The following is a 25,997-nucleotide window of genomic DNA, read 5'->3' on the forward strand; positions in this document are numbered from 1 at the left end:
GTCATTCGCCTTCAAAAAGTGTTGAAATAACGGCACATTCGCTGTCCTTTTATTATTACCTCCCCACATTACTTTATCTGCCTTCTATGGTTACATCTCTGTATATAAGAGTTTGCATATAATGAATACGTCTCCCTGAATGAGTTTCAGCAGAACTTGTGCCAATCTCATTTAAGATTATTGTTGAGAGAGACACGCGCTTGCAAACAGGCTGAATAAGTGCGGGGAGGCTGGAGGCTAAAGCAATTAGAAGAGGGAGTTTATACAGTTTCTAAGGTGTATAAGCACACTTAAGCCACATGGAGAGAGCCAAATAGTTTAGTAGTGCTTTGTCACCTTATATTCTGGCGAGGGAACATTTCCCATTCCTCATACATTCAGTAAACGATTTGTACATGTGTTTACCTTCACAGCGAGGTACAGCTGCAGACCAAACAACATTTCCATCCTGGATGATGCAAGTGACCTGATCGGACCCCTGGGAATATGACATCAACGTACGATATTAGTAATGTTACTTATTTTTTTTGTGATTGACATTTTACTGAATTTTAGAAAGACAAAGGAATATAAACAAGCATAAAACAAGGGGAAAATGACATGGTATGTTACTTATTTTAAGATAAGATGAGATTAATACAGAGCAAAATAAATAAGAAATTAGAATAACTACATACAAGCAAATTAAATTAAAGCTATATGTAAATAATGCTGTACACCTACTCCTGCTACTACTAGTACTAATACAGACATGCATGCTAATAATGCTAAAACTCCTAAAACATATCTGTATTCAACTTGTATGAATAATACTCTATTATAGAAAATTTAGACAGATATGTACCTGTGTCCTAATGAATCCTTGATCACAGCGAAAAGCCACAGAGCTGCCCAGCTGAAACTGGTCACCATACCTTTGACCATTGACAGGAACTCCCGGGTCATGACACTCATTCTGACCAAATGCTACAGAGAGACAACAATGAGAGTAAAGTCAAAATAGGAGCCAATAGACACAGAACCAAATAAACTGCATGAAACAAAGGCAAATTACTTTGGAACTGAATGAACAGAAAACATTTCCCAATTTGAACAATTTTCCCTGGTTTTTCAATTTATTTCAATACCTGAAATTTGAAAAATTGGTTCCATCAGAGAAAAAAAGAAGTTTGAAAACCATTGCTGCATCACTGTCAGTGAATGTGACATCTCCACTGATATGGAAATATGGGAATGGAATTATCTTCACGTGGATTCAACCCTGTCATGTTTAGCTTATATTATCCCCATTCTAGAGATTAACCTGATCCCACCCAGAGCATATACCCAGTGATTGGACATGTCTCATGTTGATTAGCTACTGATGGAGAGGAAATGAGAGCAGAGAGAGAAAGAGAAGGATCGAGAAAAAATGAGAGCAAGAGAGGAAAGGGCAGGTACACAAACACAGCGAATACGTACATGTATTATATATACCGGCAGACAGATACAAACGCAATTGCATAACGTGCATGTGTTCAAATATACATGTAGAGCACACAGATACTGCAGACAAAGGCCAAAGGCATTCATAAAAAATAACCATGCACACATTCACACACTTGATATAATGAGAAGTGGTGGAAAACATTGGGAGGTATGAAAAGAAGAGAGACGTGTGTGTGTGTATATATTTGAGAAAACACACAAAATGCCAATATACAAAATAAAAATAAAATGATATCTGTAAACTCAGAAGAGGGAAAAGAGAGTCTGCTGTGAGAGCCAGAGTGAAAGATGGGGATCAACATGATGGATTCGAAAAAATAAGGAAAAAACTATGGGACAATAGGGTCAGGAAAGAGAGAAAGAGAAATAAAGACATGACGTCTAACTTCGACAACAATATGTTGAAAATGTTGTGTTTAAAGGGCTCTATCTTCAAGTGAGAGCAGTGTACCAGGTGTAGTTTTGTACTGGCAGCGTGACTTTTTAAGTGGGTGAAGTGCGTTTTTTTTCTCTTGTATCTTGGTTTCTCCCTATGGACCAAATGAGTCATTTTGCACCAATTGTTACATGCTCAGACCAGGTCAGCAACGCACTGTGCTGAGGCAGGGCTGAGGCTATCACAGTCCATCATGAACGTGACATTTGGAGCTGTACTGGTTAAATTTCATAGAGGTGCGAAAGAAAATTAGTCTTTGGCTCCCAAGTTTCTAACCTTATTCATATAAATAAATACTGATATACCCAAAACAACACCCATTGATATTCATATATGCATTAAAATGTTAATAGACCCAATTACTGGAACAGCACAAAGATGCCTGATCTTTCTTCAGTCCCAATGTAGAATTTATGTGATCAGACATTCAAATTACATTCTAAAAGTGTTTCACCATCAAAAACTATATGAATGTAGTTAAACATTTGTCTTTCTTTAAGAATATGGGTATTTATCTACAGTACATTGTGTTTTTAAGGCTGTTGACAATAAAAACATTGCATGATACATCCAGGGAATGGGGAATGTAAAGAGGATTTCTATATTTGTGCATTACCTTTAGAAATGTTTGTAAGTGAAAAAGGACAGAAGGCATATTTTTGCTTCCAATGGTGCATTAAACCTTTCATTTGTGTTAGGATTAGGGTGAAAAAAAAATGTTTGCATTAGTAATATAGATAGGACTTTTTATTGAATACGCTGTGGTGCTGAAGAGGGAAAAAAATCATTTAGTATTTTCATTTGTCAAAAGTCACCTCTCAAGGAAGAGTCACAGGCAAGGTCATTTGGGAGGCAGTGTGTGAAATGGTGCAAAACCGCATAGAAATCACAGAGAATTAATCAGAATCAGTGATGCAGAACTAGTTCAGCTTAGAGCAGATGAATATACAGGCTGCAGTAGTCAGGTTCAAAGCTGACAAAGGGACAGACTTAACAAGGTAAAGCACGAGTAGGACAGATGATCAGTCAAGCACAACTCACAACAGACTAAGGGAACGTTAGCAGTCTGCATGGGTGTTGTATTAGTCATGTAAGTATTATTGAGTTCTGGTTAGTGTGTGAGGAAAAGACATTTTCACCTGAGCCAATTACTGTATTTCTGTATTTAATGTGTGTGTTTGAATGGCTTTGAATGGGTATTATATACAGAGATAGTATCTATGCAGATACTTAAAGCCATAGCCTGAAACCTTCAAAGCAAACCCTTATATTTGGAAATTTAGTAGCCTAATAAGCTTCACTAGGCACATATAAATTCAAAAAAAGTAGTTTTTATATTTATTGTACATACAGCTAAACAGCTATACTCTGAATCTGACTGAATGTACAACGGGGCTCTCACGTAGCATTCAAACAAAAAACTCACCCCTGAATACTCTTGTTGTGCTAGATATCCATTTTTGATGATCAGTTCATCACATATTTTTTTTTAACAAAGTGGATCTTGTGTACTTCTACCTCACTACCTCCTTCATTTGTCAAAATGCCTCAAGGCAAGGAAGGGACATTCACGTACTGCTTTGAATGGTGGGTTACAGGCACAGGTGGACAAATAGTGGTAGTGAAATAGTGAAAAAATAGTGGTAACACAGCAAGGGTGAGATGGTACCTGCTTCTCTGGCCAAGAAAAGGTAACTGTATGTATACTGTATGTTGCAGCTGTATTGGATTATAGACAACTGCCTGTTAATTTCTCTGTATGATCATAGACAAGTACAAACTGCTGTGTCTTGCAACAAGCCATTTCTCTTCCATTCTAAGGAGCTGACCTCAAAAATCTGCTGCTCATGTTTACTGCTGTCAGTTTTAAATTGTTGAACAATTTTCTGCTATCAAAACTACATTGTAGCTGCTCTGGAAATATTTCAAACGCGATGTCATGCTGACGGTTGACTGGATAACTGCAGGAATAAGGAAAATACACCAATACACAACAAAACTGGCACACAAATTAATGCCACGTCACAAATAAATGTTTTTTAAACCATTTTAGAATGCATTTTTAGCGCATGTGATTCTACACTAACAGGTCTATTCAAAGATGTTAAAAGCCTAGAGACCTAAAGTCAAAAACAAACCATTTTGCAGGACTAACGTGTAAAACCTGCAACAACATCACTTCTAATGCCCTGTGATGAAAATTGACGAAAAAGTTATCTTTTGCAAATATTATATTTTGACTTAATCAGGGCCAATGCTCAAGTTTTATGAGTTTTACATGTCAGTGCATTTAATTGACAGAGAGGCATACATATAGTCACATAGATAGACAGACAGACGGACAGACAGAGAAAGAGATAGGTAGGTAGGTGGCACATACTGGTGTAGCTGATATTGAAACCTTTTCCAGTATTAGAATGATCAGACTGAAATTCCAGTCTGATGATGTGTCCATTCGAGGCGATCTGTGATGGAACATCTTTTCCCGAAAACGTCCCAAATGTTGTTGGCTCAGACAGGCCTAAAATAGAACAGAGTTGAAACAACCTTTTAGACACATTTTAATGGTGCTTATCTATGGTGCTTGTATAACATTAGACCAAGGACACACTTGGAAAGCGGAGGACTCTGTAAACCAAAAAAAAAAAATAAACACCCAAAGAGACCTCAAGAGATGTCCTCATATGTTGTTTTGATGTTATTTTGCAGTTAAATGCAACCAATGTACATTTTCTACTGCATCAAATACTCCACTTCTCTTGGAGTCACCAGAGAAAAGGGTTGTTGGTAGCACAATGGCTAACACTATTAGCCCACCGCCTGCTGTCTGTCAGTCATTTAGGATTAAAGAATTTAATGGAGTGAAAAGAACCCATTCAATTCACTTCATTCAGTTCTCTAATACTGTCAGTACGACAATGGAGAAATAATCCATTACAAGTTCTGAATTCAAAATATTCAAGAAACATAAACAAGTATTAGCAGCAAAATGTGCCCAAATATGAAAAGTATTCCAGGTGAAGAAAAGAGACAAACTATTGACACTGTATGTTGTATTAAAATGTTGTAGCTGATCCTGGTGGGGCCCAGTTTGACTTCTTCCTTATAAGTGTAGCTGTACATAAATACAGGCTTGTTTCATGAACCAGCTCATTAACGCCGGATGAAACATTGAATCACGACTCTTTCAACTGAAAACAAATTTACATTCAGTGACCGGAAAGTACAGATCGCTGTTCAGTACCACATTGGACCACCTTTAGCCCTGATAAAAGCTTCCATATGTCATGGCATTGACTCAGCATGGGACCTGCAGGGTTCTCTGTGTTGAAGCACACCACACAGACATCAGTGCGTCACACAATTGCCATAGGTTGATGGGTAGATGCTCTTTTCTACAGATGCTGCATGTGAGTGAATCCCAAAGAGACTGATAACAGGGGATTGTGGTGTCCAGATCATTAACGTTATTTCACCTGAATGTGTCTTGCACATTGCTGGACAATTCTGTCACCATGGCAGGAAGCATTATCTTGCTCAAAGTACCCATCAACCCCTTGGGGGTACATGATTGCGATGAATGTCTGAGCCTGGCTGCTATGTTAAGGTGTGCTCTGGCATTAAGGCATCGCTCTATGGGCATTAAAAGACCCACTGTATACCAACTGAACGGACCCAAAACCATTACACCTCCCCCACTGGCCTGTACAGCTGTAGCCATGCATCACCTCATTTCTGTCTGAGACATTTGTGTCACAGCATAGAACCATTTACTGCAACAAATGGTTATATACTTTTGTTTGACGGAATACACTCTGCTCTTGAGGGTGCCCCCTAATCATCCAACCGGCAGCAGCAGATTCAGAGGGGAGCGCAATAAAACTCTACAGGGCTGCACAGAACAGAACCCAGCAGGCCCATATCGGTGAGATATGGAATATACATAATGCACAAGGAAAGAAATACCATCCCCAAATATGGTAGTGAGACACTTGAACAGGAGGAGGCTGAGGTGGTTGTTGCAGAAATAAATCGCCACAGCCAGTAACAGCAGTTTGTAGCAGGTAGAAATAAACAGATTAACCACCAGCGGCGGCGGCATAATGATCAAGAGTAAGTGAGAGACATTGTGAGATTATAAAAGACCACCTTATTGTTTTGATTGAATGTGATTGGAAATGTATTTTGAGTGTGATTGGTGATTATAAATGTCAACTGGTGCTGATAAGCTATTGGCATGCACGACTTCAGTTCACTGCCAGAACTAACACAATGCTTGTTGTTGTTGATGGCCCACCAGGAGTCTAGCAGATTGGTGTTGCAGCAGGAACTGTGATTCATCAGAAAACACCTGCAGTTTTGCATTGGTAGGAGAAGCAGCGCTGGTGATTATTCATTATGGCCTTTTGCCACCCAGCATTTCCTGCGTTCACCCACAAGGCCATCTACCCACATAGCAAAGAGTTTGATGTGGTGTCTTTGTGCTCTGGTCCATTCATTTATTACATTTGAGAAAGCAACTCTGTGGTCTTAGTGATGCTAAAATTAACCCTCTAGTATCTACAATCATGCTTTTTTTCAAATGTGTATATAGAGTTGCTGTTGCATTCATTTTCTCATGTGGGGCAACGTATGCAATCCCAAAGTGAAGCCTAGTTTTTCTGCAGAGGCATGAAGTGTGATATTATATTGAGCCATTAATGTTTTTGAGGTAATCAGACTGTATTAGTTGTTTATTAGCTATTTTAAAGGCATTTGCAATATCAGATCAGATATACCAGAAACAGTTATACATCATTCCTGAGCATAAAAAAAATCCACAACAGAGCCTAATCAGTGTGATCCACTGCAGTGTGTTTTAGATTACACTGTTAAGAACACACACTCTATTGAAAGTAATATTCAAAATCCTCTTCTGAATCCAGCTACAAAAGGTGCAATGAAAAGCAGTGTGTTGATAACCCTGTACGGGACAGAAAAGGACCAACGAGAACACTTCAGTAATAAAAGGCGCTGTATCTGAAATGGGGATTATTCACCAACTCTCCCACAGAAAGTTTTCTTTTTATTTTCTCCTTCACTTGGAGTTTTAGATCCCATGCACTTAGACTCAATTAAGCTACACAGCGACTGAGTTGCAAAGTGCCAGTCTCTTTGTTCTTCAGCAACCCAAAAGCTCTTTCACTTATTCATTATTGCGTTGATAGGCAAGAGACCAGGAGTGGGAAGAGAATCAACGCGACAATAGCTGAAAGAGTGACAAGGTCCTACGTTGTCTTATCTAAGAGGGGAGATTTAGAGAGAAGGCTTTTGTAACAGTCTATCACTATGTTCTCTTATATTAGATGACAACAATGGCTGTCTGATTATGTAAACCATTTACATACTGTTCGAAAGCGTACCTTGAAGCTTTATTAGATTTTTTAGGCTGGATTTCATGCTAGTGTTTCCCAGCTCAGGAGATTTATGGGTTATAACTGTGGTTGCTCTCCTCACTTTTGCTTGCCTTTTGTTTGTATGTTCTATTATAAAAGGGATAAAAAAAGAAGATAATGTCATGAGTGTCAAGGTCACATAAGCTCCTTGGTGAACGGAAAGGCCCTTGGGTTTCTCTGAGAGACTTTTATCTTATTGTAGATTTGCAGATTTATTTTCTTCCAGGACTAAAGCTTTCATTTGTATTTTTTTGTTTGTTTTTTATGCATGAATTTAAGGCATAATAGCAGACAGTGGGTCACCACATTGGCTGCAAAACTGTAAAATTGCGGATAATAAGGATCCGAATGTTTTACATGTGTGACATAAGTACAGAATATTAGACAATGGCAATCAATCATTGACGTTTATTATCAGTGATAAATAAGCAACACTTGAGGAGCGATCCGGTAATCTAAGTGGTTATCACTGCCTCTTCAAATAACTCCCCAAATATTTTTTTCACTAATGATTTACATTAAAGTTGCAGAGTTGTGTTACTTTTAAACAAATTTTCTCATCTGAGAAGCAGAGTATTAAATTAGACTTTCATACAGTAGTTTACCTTCTAAAGACCAATTAGTGACCCTTTAATGTGTGCCATATTAGTGAATACTAATTCTTTACAAGCTATTTTCAAACCAACATCTGTTCATTCTGTTCATGGTTGATCTGAAGTGGAACAAACTGTAAGACTTTGAAGCAACAACTTTAATTTCAGTTTGCAAAGTGCTACGGCACTAACTGCCCTGCAATTTTAAAAACGCTGCCACAAAAAAATAGAAAAAAGAAACCTGCAGAGGGACAGGTTTATAGCCAGTCAATTAAATACAACTTCATCTTTAATGACCAGCCAGTCAAACCAGGGCTTTACTTGTTTAAATCAATAACATTTATTACAATGGGGAACAGAATTGCCCTGTGTTCTCTGTGTAGTGGAAAAAAACACTACAAAACAATAAAAAAAAAACTTTACAACTATGCATCCACCCATCCAGTTTGCCAGCCAGCCATTCATCAACCAAATCCAATCTGAAATTCTCTTTACCTCCTGGATATTGACTAAGATGACAAGTATGATACAGAGTGGCCCCCGAAATTATTTTACCATTTCAGTTGTATACACATGCCCATCCATATTTAAGCAAAACAGATTTTGCATATCCATATGCTGAGGTCTTAATTTAGAAACTACGTTTTCATAAACATGGTGAAATATTAAGATATAACTACCTTCGTCTTTGACCACCAACCAGTCAAACTGTGGCTCCAGGTCAAAGTCAGAGAATAGGAGATGAATGCGGCTCCCCGGTTCAGAGATGATCAACCACACACAGTTCAGGTTGTTCCCGTACTCCTCTGGGTAGTTCGGGGACAATATAGTCCCTGATGGAGCCGTGAAGTTGAAGAAACATGAGACTACAAACAGAAAGGGACAAGGAATAAAGGTAAGAAGGAAAGATGTTAAGTTGATAAGTAATTGGACAAGAATGCAAGCAGAGAGGCAAAGACAGAAAGATATGAAAAAAAGGACAATAGAAAATTTAATTAAAGAAACAAACAGAAAAACAATCAACACAGAAATAAAAAAAAGACGCATACTTACAGACACAACTAGGTTTATTGCCAGACCACTGGTTATTGTGCTGGCATGTGATAGTCCTCTCTCCCACCAGTTCAAAGGCCGACTGGCAAAAGAAGGTCAACACATCACCGTGCTGAAAGCGATCACCGCTACGGCGCCCAAATGCCGGCACCCCGGGATCACCACAGCCCCCTCGTTCGATCTCTGTAACACGCGACACAAACAGCCATGTTATTACGCTGATAATTAATGTCAACATGTGACATTCAGATAAGGGGTTGTCTGTTTTTGCTTGTGAGATGGGGTTAAATGGCAATAATCTGCATACATTGATTTTTAGATAGTCAGTGAGTAAAATCTGAACATTCTGCATGTGGTGTTTGTAGTAATCATAGCTATGCCCATTCTCACACTTATATCATACACTAAACTATGACTTTTTGTAACCCTTTTCAGACTTTCTCAAAAGCCACTTCTTTGGACCATAAGGGAAAATGTTCAATAAAAGCACTTGGCAACTGATTTTCACCCAGCTCATGTTGATGCGCTGTACATTAGCGCTACTCACAGGTAGCCCATTCAAAGGGGCCCGAGAAGATCTATCTACAAATTGTGGACTCTACAAAACATGCCTGCTCAAAAACATACCCTATGAAGAAACAGTTATGGTTTAGGTTGAGATTAATGTGGGTGTGTCTTTGACTGCGTGTCTTTGAATGAGTCTGCAGCCTGCAAACAGACCCTCCTCATGCTGTCTGAAGAGAAAGGCTTCAGTCTCACTCGACTGTCCACTCCAAGGGCGACCCAATAGGAGAGGAGAAGAGCCATACGTATAATTCACACTACTTTCTTGGGTGGAGAGCTGGCAGCCGTCCTGATTGGGCTGTCAACAGGTTGACATACGTCACATGGCACTGTCAAGTCTTAAAAGGAGGTCTAGCAGCAACGTTAATATGGCTGTGTGGAGCAGCAAAAGAATGTGAACATGTCTAGCGTCTATTATTCACATTACATCGCTGTGTTAAGAAATTAAATACAACCTTTAAGAAATTCATTTTATTGTTTCCCTTCTCACAGCTAATTGTCATCAGAGTAATTGCAGTGTAATTCAGCTTTAATTGTGAAAGGCAAAACAGTAAGTGGAGTCACACAGATAGATGCAAACACACACACACTGATCTATGCGTACCCCTTGTCAAGTAACCAGCAGGAGGTAAAAATCAAAGAAAGCAACACTGATGTTTGTGACACTGTATAATAATACGACTGCTTCCCATACACACATTTTTGAACACACGTTGTTTCCCTCCTGGTTCCTTTATCATTTTGTTTTTGTCTGTCCTTTCAAATTGTCCCTGTCCTTTTCTCCCGCTATGCTCTATATTTCTCCTTATCGCTACCGCTCTCTCAATCTGATTCAATACACTGTGCTTTATTGGCATGGGTGTCACATTAGCAGTACTCCCAAACTGGCCTGCAATCATATTCCATTCATTTTGTCACTCTTTTTTATGCCTTCTTCCCTTAATGGCAGTGTGTTTTTATCCACTTCCCTCGCTCCCCTCCTTTAAAATTTGACATTCTACCAGACGTCTGTCATCTTGTAACACATGCTCCACCATGCTCCTGGATTCGCTTTGGGCAAATACATCTCAAGGTGAGCAATGTGTGTGTGTTTGTGTGCGTGCGCGCGTGCACGTGTTCTACACTTTTACTATCAGTTGGGACGTAAGTACACCCACAAGAACACTCAAAGAAGTGGCAGGCATGTGTGTGTGTGTGTGTGTGTGCGTGCGTGCGTGCGTGCGTGCGTGCGTGCGTGCGTGCGTGCGTGCGTGTGTGTGTGTGTATGGCCCACAGCTAGCTGTCACACAGTTGACGAGTGTCAGGATGGATATCAGCGATCGTGAGCCCCTGGTAAGTCTGTCATTATGGTTGTAACTGCCTCTCTCACTCATTCTGTCTTTTTTTTAGTTTGTTCTTTCTCTTTCTTCTTTTGTCATTTTTTCCTTTATTTTCTTTCTAAGTTAAAGGAGTTTTACTGAAGTGCAAAATGTAGATTTACAACTCAACACAACATTTTATGCTTCTTTTTCTTTTCCTTGCCAACAGTCACATATTATAGAAAGCGAGCGGCATAATTGAGAATAGAAAATAAAACAAAAAAACATGTAATGTATTCAGATATTATAAAAGAAATACACTGATGGACACTTTAGGGACCTTTCTGGTAGTTTTGTGTGTTTTAGCCCATTAACTACAAATCCTATAAACTTTGCATTCCTGCCAACCATTTTCCCAGGCATAGCACAAAGGTTTAGATGTATTTCAATACATTAAAGCCACATTTGGTTTCAGTTCATGCCAGTGCGGTACAAAAATCAACTTGCAGAGAACAGAAACTGCTTGATGTAGGTAATCAATCACAGTGAAAACTTTACAGTCTGAAAACCTCAGCAGCTGCATGCAGGAAGTGTTAAGACTCTTTTTTTGTTTGGTTATCCAACTGCTTGTGTCAAACAGCACCGTACTGCAAACAACTATTAAACTATTATTTTCACAATATTAATGTATGCGTGTTGTTTGCAGATCTGCAGTAGCTTTTCATTAAGTAACAATCACACTGATAATTGATTCTACAGAAGAATCTTAAAGACATTCAATGCTAATTTTCAGTCCTTTGATGAGTTAAAAAATAAATACACTATTTACATTGCCATCAGCCTGAAAACCTAGCAGCAGCATTTCAGTGAAAGCTTCAATTATCATAATAGGCTGTGCGTGTCTATGATCTTAACTCACTCTCTTTCTCTCTCAAACACGCACACGAACAAAAACACAGAGCTGCAGCGATTAGCAAGTGTAACACAACGGCATTCAAAAACAAGACAGCTACACACACACACCCGTGTTGGGTTTCCCTGCAGGGCCGAGAACCTAAGAGCTCTCAGGGGGTAACACTGATCAAAGTGTATAACATGGTGACATTATACAATGTGACAGCATCACATATATACATGCAAGGACGCACACAAAGCACACCACAGGCGGTTGTTCAGTTATCCTGGGGAAAACTGAAACTACAAGATCATCTAGAGGTCATTAAGTACTGTTTGTTTGTTTTTTCTTCCGTTCTTAGTTTTATATTGTCATATGTGTTGTTGCCTTGGAATTTACAATATCAGATAACTATGGTGGGCCTCCTAGTGTTTTAAAGTGTCATAAAGAGGATATATTCCCTTACTGCTGTTAGAGCAAATGTTAAAGAGACAAAATCAAGGTCAGCACCATCTAAGCCTCCAGTTGAGCCAAGGAAATGTTTTAACATGATATTAAACATCACCTGCTCACAGTTATAGTTACACACATGCACACGAGTTTCTGTAGCTTCACTGTGCTGATTCCCTTGAACAATAACTGACCCTGGACAACACTAGCAGCAATATCATTGAATCAAACATGGCTAAGCTGAGCGAAGAGCACAACCTTCATCCCTCTAACGCTCTCTTCCTCTCTCACACTCCCTCAGTCTCTCTAAGACACTTTATTTCTTCTCACTCAATTTGTCATTTTGTCTCCTTCTGTCCCACTCTGTCAATTTCTTGTTGTCCCTCCTTCCTCTGTCTCTATGTTTATCAAATTACCTCTCTCTCTCTCGACCTGTCTCACTGTCTGTCTCGAGTGAATTCAATTTAGTTGAGTTCCATTTTGTTCAATTCAATTTAAAGAGCTGCATTGGCATGGTTAGATGCAGTATGTAATCAAATAAATAAATATAATAAATGGATTGTTCTAAATAATAAGTATTTAGAGGAACATCTACATCCCTCCCTCTCACCTTCACTCACTGTGACTGTCACCATTTTTATCAGTGTCAGCTTTGGCTTAATATTAAAAATAACCAAGCAAAACGATCAGCTGATTGACTCATAATTCATTTATTACCTCCTTTTATTGCACAGTCGCACACACACTCACATGTATACACAAGGACAGACAACAACAGTTGTGTTTACTACTGAATCACCACGTCAGCAACGCCATGACTTTCACACTCCATTATGTGAGCGTGTATATCTTTTTTGTGTGTGCGTGTGTGTGTGTGTCTGTGTCTGTGTGGGTGTGTGTGTTACAGAGAAGGAGAGAAAGAAAAGCGTAGCTGAAAAGTTATATTTAAAGTTGGTGTATCCATTGAAAGGCCATACCTTCATAGACTGCCTTGAACCCCGCTGAGCCGATTGTATCGTCTGACTGCAGGTGTAGCCACATCTGATTGGACAGGCTAACAATGAGGTCAGGGACACTGGAGCCTGTAAGTCTACACAAACACACATGCACACAAATATCTATACATTAACACAAACTATTAATAAGCATTAATGGTTTATCACTGTTTACTTTTGACTCAAACGATACTTTAATTACTTACAAACCCAATATCTCATACTAATCTATGATTGGTGTCCAGCATTGTTTGTGAGAACTTCAACAATTCCATCAAAAAATCACAAGTTCATAACGCAATCCAGTATATATAATGTGTACCTGCACAACAGCCTGTCTCCAATTGTTCCTCTGATTACCACCATTATCTTGTTCCATAGTGTTCAATATTAATACATTATAGGCCAAAACATATACCACAAGTGGTGCTTACACATAGAGTACCCTCCGAGTGTCTCCGATCTTCCCTCCATCTCCCACAGTTAGTGTGTCGTATCCTCTTTCCAGGTCAAACTCTTCAAATGAGAGCTTTATCACCTACAAAAACAAAACAAAAGCAAACATTTAAATAGTTATAAACACAGACATATGGAAAGGTAAGAATACTGGCAAAAAACACAGAAAACCACTGAGAGTTTTATTAACAAAACCTGCAGGGAAGGTCTCATACAATCTCCAGCAATACAAACGAATGATTATATCGCTGGGGAAATCCAAAAAACCTAGTATTGAAATGGGAGTTCTGTTTCACAAACAACTGCCTCTTGAGCAATGAAAGTGCTATATGATGTTAGGGGTTGCATGATAATAACAATAAATGAATAACACCCATTATAAAGTAGCAATTTGTAAACAAAAAAGATAATTTTTGAAAAGATTGGCAGCCTCTGCCAACCTCATGACCTCCCGTAATTAAGTCTGACTTCATGCCATGAAGTCATATTTAATTACAGCAGAGAGGAAACTCATTTTAGAGCAGAAAATAGGATGAAGGCTTCTATTATTACAGTCCAAACAGTCCTCAAGTTTTAAATGTCTTCACAATGCATGGCTTACCTTCATGAGTGGAACAATGGTATTTCCCTAACATACTCTCTGTAGCACTATATTCTACAGTACTTGAATAGGTTGTTAAACATGCATTCACAAGCTGTCTTAGAAAACAACATACAAAACATATTGAAAACTGATGAAACTAATAGAACCATCAAACCCAGGAATTCTGGGGGGACTCCTGATATGCCATAATGTGAAATGAATCATACAATGAGGGGAATCACACAAGTGATCCTGTTTATTCAATGAAAGAAAATGATTAGTTGAAAGAGCGGAAAAAGGTGATGAAGAAGGATGAAGCCATGTCCTCCAACATGGAGGAGGAGGTAGCAGGAGGCATATTCTAAAACATGTGAGTACTGATGATAAAACCAGCATGAGAGAGAGAGACAGAGAGAGAGAGAGAGAGAGAGAGAGAGAGAGAGAGAGAGAGAGAGAGAGAGAGAGAGAGAGAGAGAGAGACAGTGTTCCTGGCCGTGACCATCATCTTATTTAATTGAAGCTGCTATGCCAAAGGTATAACTATTAATTTGACAGTGACATATTTGTATTTCAACACAATCCATCTTTAATGAAAGGGAGCACAGAGAAAGAACAAAACTCTAATACTGAAGGCACCATTTCATTTGGCAGCATCCTCCTTTACATTCAGAGTTACACAAATTCCTTCTGGGAGCTACGCACCCTGCACCCTGCAAACACACCCTTCTGCTGTTGAACACTGAGAAATTGAGTGTTAAATGTCTTACTCGCGGGCACGTTTGTGGCTGTAGGTGCATGCATACAACGCTGGATCATCAATCTATAGTGTGCTCTGAAATGCTGTAACACTGGTATTCTATTATTTGCTGCTTGTCCATTATTTATTAGCTGTATATCATATCCCTGCCAGAATGGGAGATGGCTGACTTCTGCTGTGTTCAGAAAATCTCAAAGAGAAAAGAGCTGCTCTCAATCAGTGAGTTTCTCGTGTATCAGAGGACCAAGATGAACCACGAACATGAGATACTGTGGATGAGAATCCATCATCTGGCAACACTACAGTGAGGAATAAACTTATCGCAGGTGATGAGGGTGTAAAAACCATTTCAACAAGCCAGAATCAGCTATGCATAGCCTTTGGTCATGCTTTGTCACAATAAAATTAGTTAGCAAATGTCCAAATAATGTAAAAGGATATGGAACCATCTGAGGGATTAACTGCCATCACAGGAATAGCAAAGAAGAAATAATTAATACATGTTTGAATACATATATGCACACAAACACAATTTCTATAACAGTGCAAACTGATATGCAAACAGGCTAATATTTAAAAGAAAAAAACATGTTTATTTTTGACATCAGCAACTTACATTCAAGATGCAGCTCAATAAATATGCGACTCATACTTGAAGAAAGCATTTTACTATCTTATTATACACTGAATGTTGCAGCCTCTGGCAATGTTTAGTCTTTCCAAAATCGCTACAAATAATGGGAAAGAGATGCAGAAAAACACTGTGAAGTATTAACTCCTGGCTAACAACAAATCACAGGGAGCATTAATAAACCATTATACTTATTATTTGTTGATGTGTTTTTGTATCATGCTTTCTATCTGAAGATTCACAAGAACACATGGGTTCTTTTGTAGATCATCGGCACTGTTAAGATCTTCAGATGTTTCTTAATAACTTTTAAGGACACAATATCTTATCCATCAATAGCAGTGTTGATCACATCAGCTACCCAGGTATTATGGGGGATACATACTAGTTTAACAGACAGTGCCAATTGGTTGCCACATATGCACAAAGAAATACACGTTCACAGGCATGTAGGTATTTAAAGTCAAGCTGAAATTAAATTGTATGTTTCTTTCTGCTACAGCACACACATCTTGTTTGTAAATTGCATATCATGTGCTTTCTTTTCCTGAAAGGATCAGTACTCAAAAGGGAGAAATATATATTTTATATTATATATTTTCATATTTCTTCTCTGTCTTGTTTTTTTTTTGTATATAACCAAATTATTTTATTTAAAACTTATTTGCTTAAAGCATTAATTATCACTGCTCTTTCATAGGGTGACAGTGACTAACAGCCACATAACTGCTGCGAAAAACACAGATTTGCAACTTCTTCTTACACATCTTCTTGTCTTGTGTTGTACCTGGGATTGCTGAGCGAGCGACCAAACAATCATCCACAGGGTTAAAGGTGCACTGCTAATCTGTCTGTTTATAGGCTAGTTAATACCACGGCTAACACAAAACAAAAGCAAAAATTTCAATCTACACACGCGAAACATAACAATCAAACCAAAAACAGCAAAGAGGAGGTGTTGTTTCAGCCTGTATGTGCGTTTGTGTCGGAGAAGTTAAAGTGGTTGTTAAGAAGCAGCAGCTTGTGGTTATAAAGAAAGGGAGTGAAGCAGAACAGAATCAGAAACAGACTATAGTTTTCTGTGCATCCATGCGTGTTTTTGAGTGTGTGTGTGTGTGGGAGGGTTCTCAGGTATATCTGTCTGAGCAAGTGAAGCAGAATCATGTTTAGGCATGCCTGTTTCAATGAATGTGTGAGCGCAGTTTGGCTTTCTGTCTTTATTTATATGTGTATGTGTGTTGTCTAGGCAGTCAAGGCAGATTGCAGAGAAGAAGCGGACTTAAAGGAAGGAACTGAAGCGTTATCACACTAAGGTCATTAGCAAGAAGCTCAGTGCTGTTCAATAGATCCAAATAGACCCATTTAGAAAGACATTAAGAGCAGCCTCCAACCCCAAAGTATATTAGATTACCTTCTTTATTTTCAAAGCAAAGAAAGAAACAAAGAAACAAAGGAAGGAAGGAAGGAAGGAAGGAAGGAAGGAAGGACGCAAAAAGCAGCAGAAAGAAAAAAAGGACAGGTAGTGTAATCTAGGAACTGAAACTGTGTTGACAGTAAACATAAAAGTTGCCTTCAGTTTGATGACTACAGTTCTGTATATTTTCTTTTCATTTCATCACATTATTGAGTTTTTTCAGGAGAGTGTTCTTCGTGTTCAAAATTGGACCGAACAGTGTTTTTGCTTAAGGGTGGATGCTCTTTGAAGGGATAAGTGAAGCGTTATCACTTTGAGGTCATTAGCAAGCAGCAGAGCAGGTAAGAGCAGCTCAATAGGCCATTGAAACATTGTTAAGAACACTGTGCAATCCAAACATACAAAGAAAATCCTTCAGTCAGTCACCCATTAAAGGTGTAGTGCTGTCAATTTTAGGGTCTCCTCAGGCCACGATCATAGCCGGGGACAAACACATAGTAAACTCTATCCTACTCTGATCTTAAATTCATAGTGGATATGTGTTTGCCACTTAAGTCAAACAATCTAAGATATACTTTTGTTGGTCAGCGTCAGTCAGGAGAGCCTTATAAACATCACGCAGTGCACACTATATCAATTCAGTTCATCTACAGCAGAACAATAATGGGTTGCATGCCAACCCCGAGATGCCCCCTCTATTAGTCCAGAAACTTGAATCTGAAAAACTATATTATGCCTGCTGATCTTGCCCTCACTGTTGTGACCTTACGTCATAGTGCAAGAGAACACACAGCCATAATTGGGTGGACTAGTTCCTGAATTCCCTCGTTGAGCTGAGGCTGCAGCAGTGCTGAGTCACTGCTGAGCAGCAACAGCAGGAAGAAATTATCACAGGAATATAAATATAAATCTATATTCTATCTATCTATCTATCTATCGTTCTATCGCAAAATCAATCAAGTTTAAATAAATGGTCAGATGTTTCTCTCTATGGATAATTAACACTTGGGCATCCTCCCTACCATATGTACTATGCTGTTGTGCAGCCCTATGTTCCCCTAAAAAAATAAAATTGGATTTGGGCCCTGTTAAAATGTCAACACTCTGTGCACGTCTAATGAATTACGTTCAGTCAGCCATTTTAACTAGAGAATAAGCTGAGGTGACCCCTGCCAAGAGCAGTACACATGGGTATGGGTTTCATTTCAATCTTGGTGGCAGTAAAGCCAATCTCCTTATTACTATTACACCCAACAACACTACAACAAACAGCTATTTTCCTCACATCACACAGCGGTTTCTAACAGAACACCAAACAGTCAATATTTTCACTCTGGATTTGACTGACCTCTCAACTGACCCACTGTAAATCTGGCAATTATTGCAAAACAAAATGTATCTTTACTAAATTTGAGGCATTTTCCTAGTACTTTTGAAGACATGACAGAATGTCGTGTTTGTACATTATTTTCCAACAAAATAGCACAGCATTTACAAATTGACTCACTTGAATCGGAAGCTGGCCGTGATGGTGTAAAGTAAGTATGTGTGTGTGCAAGGGGAATGCAATTCATTCACCAGATCTTCTGAGCATAATAGAAGTGAAATCAAAATGGAAAATCAAATATTGTGAAGCCTGATTACACATCTTTTACAAGTTGGCACCCCCAGCTGACATGAGAGGAAACGCAATTTAAACACTAAAGTAAACTGCCCACCACTGATGATGACAAACATGGACAGTCTCAGACTGAGGATGCTAGACTGACCGAAGAGAGGCAAAATCATGTTGTCTTACTTCCTCTTGATAGAGCACTTGTTTCAGTTATTTTGTCACTTTCTGTCCACATTGATAGTGTCATACTTATGACCATACCTAATACCACAATTTAAGTGATATACCAAAACTTCACAGGGGTGGGGTCAGGGTTGACAAACTCTGTTCTGCTGCTGGACCAATAGGACTTTGGCTTAGAGAGGTGTATTTTTGTGTTCACTGGAGCTTTAATGCATTTCTACTACCCTGAGTCAAAAATAAACTGTCATGAAAAAGTTTAAAACTATGTACTGAGGTGACCCCTTGTCAGAAGTAGTAGAGAGAGGGAACAGCTGTCCTGAAAGCAGAGTGTACGAGAATTCCCTTGTCGAGATTGTGCAGCTACAGTATGTTGAGTCATTGGTGAACTGCCACAATGGCAGTTTGACCTTTTTTTCCAATAGATTGCTTTAAGCCTTTCAGCCGAAAAAACAAGTATAGAATAACCTGAAACCCTGCTTTAGGACACCACGCACAGCATACCCTTCATGCCTGAGAAAGTTATTTTCACAATGTAATCAGTTACAGAAAACAAACCTGTAATCAATAATTTATAATATTACTCACATTTCTTCTTTTAATCCTAGACTTAATGTCTTAGGAACATTTCATTGACAATCTAATCAGAATTTTTAGATGCAGTTTTGCAGCTCATTGCAGCTCAAGAGAGCGTTACAAATCATCTTTACAGTACGCTGCATCTTGCAGCTACACTGAATTTTATGATGGATACACAGTGTGCAGCTGGGCAATGAGGGACAAACACAGCAGCAAGATGCATATCAAGCCACTGCTTGTAGATTCTCATCCTTCATTTAGATCAGCAGTGAAGAGCCTCTACAAGCTCCAATAAGTAATTGCTGCAGTTGAATGTAGAGGTCTTACTCCAATGCCACAGCCCAATGCAGTCCACTAGATGAGAGTATGAGCTAGTAGTTTATCTGTAGTTGTAGACTGTTATTTCCTAAGTTATAAAATGTTTTAGAAGTTATACTAATTGTTATATCTATTGCCAGGTTCTCATTAATATAAATTGACTTTGCAGCTCTCTCTTTGTAAAGGCCTAGTCTGACTCACTGGATGTAGGCTGCTGGTATAAGTCTTTACATGTTAATTGTTTTTCAGGGTCTCGGGGGCCAGAAGCTGTCCCAGTATGCACTGACCAGAGGGCAGAGTGTAACCTAAACAGATGGCTGGTCAATCACAGGGCTACCATAGATATACAATCACTCATTAAGAGTCTGTCTGACCTGCATGTCTTTGGACTGTGTGAGGAAACAGGATCACCAAGGGGAAACGCAGAACAACACAGAAAACCACATATGGGGCTGGGGCTGCTAACTGAACCCAGGTCTGTCTTGCTCTGAGCCACCGTACCTCCTCAGATCTAAACACCTTTCTGTGCAACTGAAGAACCTAGCAAACATCTTCTGCTTCAGACAAAAGTGAAAGGAGAAAAAAAAAAGAGGTTGTTCAATTCATATCAAGCATGTGATGTATGTTGTAGAAATCTAACCATAATGAGTGACACCCAAGACTGGCAACCAGTGCAGCCACTTGATCTCAGCTCAGTGGAAACAGGAAAATAGTGGTGATAGAGATAAAAGATAAAAGACAGTATGACTGAAAAGGTCATTATATCTGCATTATAATAAAATGGTTTCATTACACAATACAGTATGGGTGCAGCGTTTGTGGTGATTACTGCATCGTGGGTTTATATGTCTATGTTTTTTGGCTTAATTATTGTGTCTCAATGTTTTTTTATATGCTCTGACAAGTGATTTTCCATGTGGGACAAATAAAGTACCAGTCAATTTAAAAATAGACTGGCGAGGATGCCAGCCAGGCTGTACCCTTAAAGTACCCAGATGTGCCATGTTTATGTGATGCAGTCCTGCCCCGAGGTGACCTATGCTTTAAGTGGTAAGAAAGCAAACGTCTGCTGTCTGGTAAAATAACTCCCTTGTCTAGGTGTTACAGCACCTTTGAGTGCTGTTGACCTGTTGGCTGGACAGTTTAGGAAAATAAACTGCATACTATGTTTGAGCAACAGCTGCGTGACAGCTCTGTGCATTATAAACTGTTCTATGATACTGCAGAAAACTACCTGACAACAGCGAGACTGGGGGGATTGAGAAATTTCTTTTGACGATTGTGGATTTTGGCAGATGTTTTATTTCAGAATATTTTACATTACAGCTCTAAAATGAAATTGAATTCATGTAGGACCACCATCAGAAGAGGCCAGTGCACAAATCTAAAAAGTGTGACCATGGGACATTCATGCATCACCATGGACAGCCTCCTTTGGTAGAGAGGTATAAGGTGCAGAAATAAGAGCCAACAACAGAGCTAATACAGTGAAAAATGGTCAGTCAGACTGCCAAATTACAGTCAAAAGCCAGAATAGCAAAAAGCCTTGAATTGAGATAATGTGCTAATTAGGCAGCTATTGGTGAATGTCTTTCCATTACCACGGACACTGATGGTTATTTACTCTGCAATTTACTGATGCATTTTGCTCAGACTATGTGATCAATGTCCTGACTGAGCTATGGCCTGTATGTCATATAATTCTTAGTGAAATTCAGATATTACACAGTATCTCACTGTAGCAGCAGTCCTACCACCACAATAAGATATACAAATGGTAAATGGTGTCACTTAGATAGCACTTTTCACCCTTCACGGTTCCCAAAGAGCTTTACAGTTAAGTCACATTCACCCAATCACTCACCGATGGCTTGCTCAAGGACACTTAGACGTGACGGGGGAGCTGGGGATCGAACCCCCAACACGCTATACCCTGATCTAACTCCCGTACGACAGTGCTAACCACCGTGCCACGATGCACTGAATATTGGGCATTGTGTCTTCATCGTGTAACAGCTTGTGCACAATTGTGCATTCATGTCGCAAAACCATGCAATGTTATAGAATCAGAATGGACTTCAACATATTCTGGCTGAGGCCTTTATTGGTCTTTATTGGCCTCGATTTCTGTATCAAGTAAAACATCTGAACAGAATCTGATAGAATGTCACAGAATGCGTCCTGCCAATACTAAAATGATGATGATGATGATCCATGCATGAAAATGACCCAACAACCAATACCATAATACCACACAGACACAGACACAGACACACACACACACACACACACACACACACACACTAATATGTATTCATCAGGAAAAAGACAGCAATGATTAGAGGCCTAATGGGCATGTGTGACGAAGCGTTTCAGGGTGTATGTGTGTGAGCAGTCAGGCATGGTTCAGACTTGAACAAAATAATTATCTGCTTGATACTGATGAATTAAACAACTGACACACACATACGCACACACTGCTAAGTCCTTTTTTTTCTGCTGCGCAGCTGATTTCTTTCCTCACTACTACCTGAAAGTTGACAGTTTACCCTACAACATATTTTTCACAACCTCTGGCAGTTAGCAATTAAGTTGGCAGGCAGAAAACACACAGTCAATATTCATAAAATCACACACAACCAGATGCCTGTTCACACACACTTACACAAATAATAACACAGACCCACACAAAAAAGATGCGCAACCACGGCATTTTGCAGACAGGCTGTCAGACTATTTCAAACTATATTGATCGCCTGCTGTTATTTAGAACTTAACAGAATGACAACAGACAAGCAACCAGCCAGAATTACTTATTGGCTGTTTAAACATGTGCACTTAAACCTCACAAAGAAGGAACAAAAAGGCACACACACTTCAATAAAAACATTCGTCTCCATCTCAATTTTGTACAACATGTTATTGATGAAAGAATTAATCTGAAATAATAGTCAGTCTGAAGCCGAGCGAGGTAAAGAGGGAAATATGAGATTGAATCAGAGAAATGTAAAGAGAGGAAAGAAAGGTCTACAGAAAGATAGCTGCTTTTCATCTTAATATATGCTTATTTGCTCTCTTTAAATATCTTGCTCTCTCCCTAATTCTCTCTGCACTTTCTCTCTAACCAACCACAAAAAGCACATATAAACATTTTTTTTCTGGGGAATTACACTTAGGATTCTAAGTGGTGTGTTTAATCATCTGTCTCATTCCCTGTATACACAAATTAAATCATGATTAAAGATCAATGTTCAAGCGGGAATACATATGTCTTCTACTTAAGGAAGATGTGCTCGTAAAGGAGGTTAACAGAAAACAAGTTCAGGACGTTTAAGCAAGGTGTCGATTGCTGATAAAAAAAAACAAAGAAAAAGATGATCAGGCTATAATCAGACTCAGTTGAGGTCATTGAGATACAAATACTAATGAAGTAGTTTGAATATTCCAAGTATTCCAAGACACTGGGATTATTCTTAGACAGTAGATGGAGCTATCATCTCAGATTAACTTTATTGTTATTGTTATTTTATTCAAATGTTTACTTTTTAAGGATAATTTTGAATCTATCTGCAACTGCCTGAATGACATCATAACATCTTTTCATATGGAGTAATATTGAGGTGCAGGATTAAACTGTCCAAAGTGCAAAACCGCTGTTGAATGTTTACATTTACTGCATTTTCTTGGTTGTCCTCACTGTACCAAACAAGTACCAAACCTTGACCTTAAAACCAAGGTGCCTGTTCAACCAAGATTTTTGTGTACCGTTACACCCCAAGATTGGATCCCTAAAAAATAATGTCTTGTCATATTTAATGTTACCTTATTTCAACTTACAAGGGTAGCTAGTAATGTTAGCCTCAACATGGAACTGAACACTGGAAGTGATGTATTGATAAGTTAGCTAGCTAGCTAACACAACAGCTAATTAACAATAGGTCTCTCTGAGTTATTTATAAACTTTTGTTGGACTAGTTTATTACTGAACCTACTAACCACCACAAGTAAATTCTCAACACAAAGATATTACAATGAAATCAATCTCATGAAATGCACAATTATATATTATGTCTAAAACTTTTTAAAAGGGGAAATTAGAAAAGCAAAACATATAAACTTATATTGTATACAGATCACTGTTGTCTTGAGTATTGTGGATGGATCTGACTTATTTTTATTCACTGTCATTCATTTAGATTCTATTCTATTCTACTCCACTCTAGTCTATAACTGTCTTTATCATCCTGTTTGTCTCTGTCCTCGTCTCTCCCTCTGTGTATGTAGATAGTGACATTCTGCAAATGCCAGCAGCTGTAGTAGCTGATAATCTGTCATTATAGCACATTCTTAAAGTGCTCTCAAACCTCAAGCATTTTAAACACACACACACTCACTCACACACACAGGCAGTACACAAAACAGATAAAAAGACAATCCATCTGTCATAAGCTGAGGCTATGTGAATCTATTATACTCTATTGTATTCAATTCTATTTTAAACCCCAAGCAACACACACACACGATGACTTTCCATCTGTCAGCTGACACCAGGCAAAATCACTAATATATGCAGTACATTTATCATGATAAAACTCTTACAAATGCAGTTTGTGTGTGTCAATTAATTAATTTTACCTATAGCTGTGATTTCTTGGAAGAAACTTAAAATAAGAACAGATGACATTGGCTGTAAAGCTGATGTCACGACTGCCAGATGCTGATTTGAAAAAAAAAAAAAATCTGAAAAAAGTGAAAACCTCTCTCAAAATACAAAGTCATTAGAGTCTCATAGCTAGGTGAATGAAACAAATCCACACAGACAAACACTGTCATGGCATGACACAAGCTGTTGGCCATCTTGTTGCCATTTCACTCTATCAAGGTCAGAGAGACACACAGATGAGAACAAAAAGCCAATTTTTCTCTTCTTTTGTCTCTCCCTTTTAATTTTTGTTCTCTCTCCTCAATTATTTCACACTATTTTTTCATCCTACTCCCTCAGAGGCTCAGCAATGACTTGACTCCATTTTCATCCATCTTTAGAGAAAAACGTCAATGTCACATGTCAAGTACCTGCTTGGACATCCAGTCTTTTCTCCTTTTCTCTCTTTCTGGCACTTGCTTTTTAATCGTGAAATAGCTAGCTGAATATTCAGCCCCATTTTTCTGCTATATACTTCGCCTCTCTCCTTTTCTCTGTAGTTTTCAATGAGCTCAGTGCTATCTTGCTCTCTTTTTTCTCTTCCCTCTCTCTACTCTCACCCTCTTCAAACTTAACATTTTAGACAAATCAAAGTGAAAGGAGGAAAGAAGATGATAGAAGAAGCAAGTAGATGGGAAGAGAGCAGTGCAGAGCACAGTAGATGAGGTAGAGAGGTGAGTAGAGAATAAAGAACAGGGATGTTAGGAAAAAATGAGAGGCAAGCAGAGGGTAAGGGGGAGAGGGATGGGAAATAATGTAGAACCGAGAGTGCAAGAGTGAAGGCAAGATATGTGATGAGACATGAAGAAAAGATAATACCACAAAAGAAACGAAAGTACAAAAAAGAAAGTAGATGGAGAAACTTGAGATGTTGTACCACAGTAATATGAATTATGCATGTCTACACAACAATGACTCAACAACAAAGTTGCTCTCACAAAATTGGGGAGGTTTGGTGACCATGAACTCAGCAATGGAAACAGAATTCAGTCAGCAAGTAGGAAAACAAAAAGGAAGCCTAAAACAACAGCCCTGCAATTCAACACTGGACCACATAAGATAATATTTGTGTCATAGTTTCTAGTCTGGTTTACAACTGGTTTTACTGCAAGTCATGCTCTCTTTTTTTTTTTTTTTACCTCTCCTGTCACTCTGCGTTTCTTTTATCTGTATTTACCACAGGAAGGTTCTGTATGCAATATTGTCATTTTCCAACAATGTCCTGCCTCACAGTCAAGCAGTTATACACTCTCACACTTGGGATTAAATAAATTCAAAATAAATGACACATTCGTAATATCCATCTTGTGGACAATTTGCCTCTCTTGGCAAAGAGCTTCAATAGATGTGGAGTAGATAATTGTGTGTAAAAGTGTCCATTCTCTTGCAGTGGCAAATTCACCTCATAATATCCTCATCACTATGTTAACATCTTAGCTATATATGTGTATGTATATGCTTTTGAAGGCCAGTGCTAAGGCCAATATTTTTAACTTTAAGTTGTCAATATTGACCATTATTAACCAATGAAAAATTACAAAGTGGAGAACACACA

At 38.7% G+C, this 25,997-nt stretch overlaps 1 protein-coding gene across 1 annotated transcript in view; it reads right to left on the bottom strand.

Moving 5' to 3' along the window:
- Positions 1-25,997, bottom strand: part of csmd1a (CUB and Sushi multiple domains 1a) — a 281,553-nt gene that overhangs the window by 117,097 nt on the left and 138,459 nt on the right. Inside the window, exons 10-16 of the mRNA XM_070906253.1 lie at positions 13,642-13,745; positions 13,190-13,302; positions 9,006-9,188; positions 8,633-8,818; positions 4,305-4,445; positions 845-966; positions 406-478 (exon numbers count right to left, since the gene is read on the bottom strand). Coding sequence (XP_070762354.1) covers positions 406-478; positions 845-966; positions 4,305-4,445; positions 8,633-8,818; positions 9,006-9,188; positions 13,190-13,302; positions 13,642-13,745 — 922 coding nt within the window. The remainder of the gene's footprint in view (positions 1-405; positions 479-844; positions 967-4,304; positions 4,446-8,632; positions 8,819-9,005; positions 9,189-13,189; positions 13,303-13,641; positions 13,746-25,997) is intronic.

This window comes from Enoplosus armatus, chromosome 1 (genome assembly GCF_043641665.1).
Source record: "Enoplosus armatus isolate fEnoArm2 chromosome 1, fEnoArm2.hap1, whole genome shotgun sequence".
Lineage (NCBI taxonomy): Eukaryota > Metazoa > Chordata > Actinopteri > Centrarchiformes > Enoplosidae > Enoplosus > Enoplosus armatus.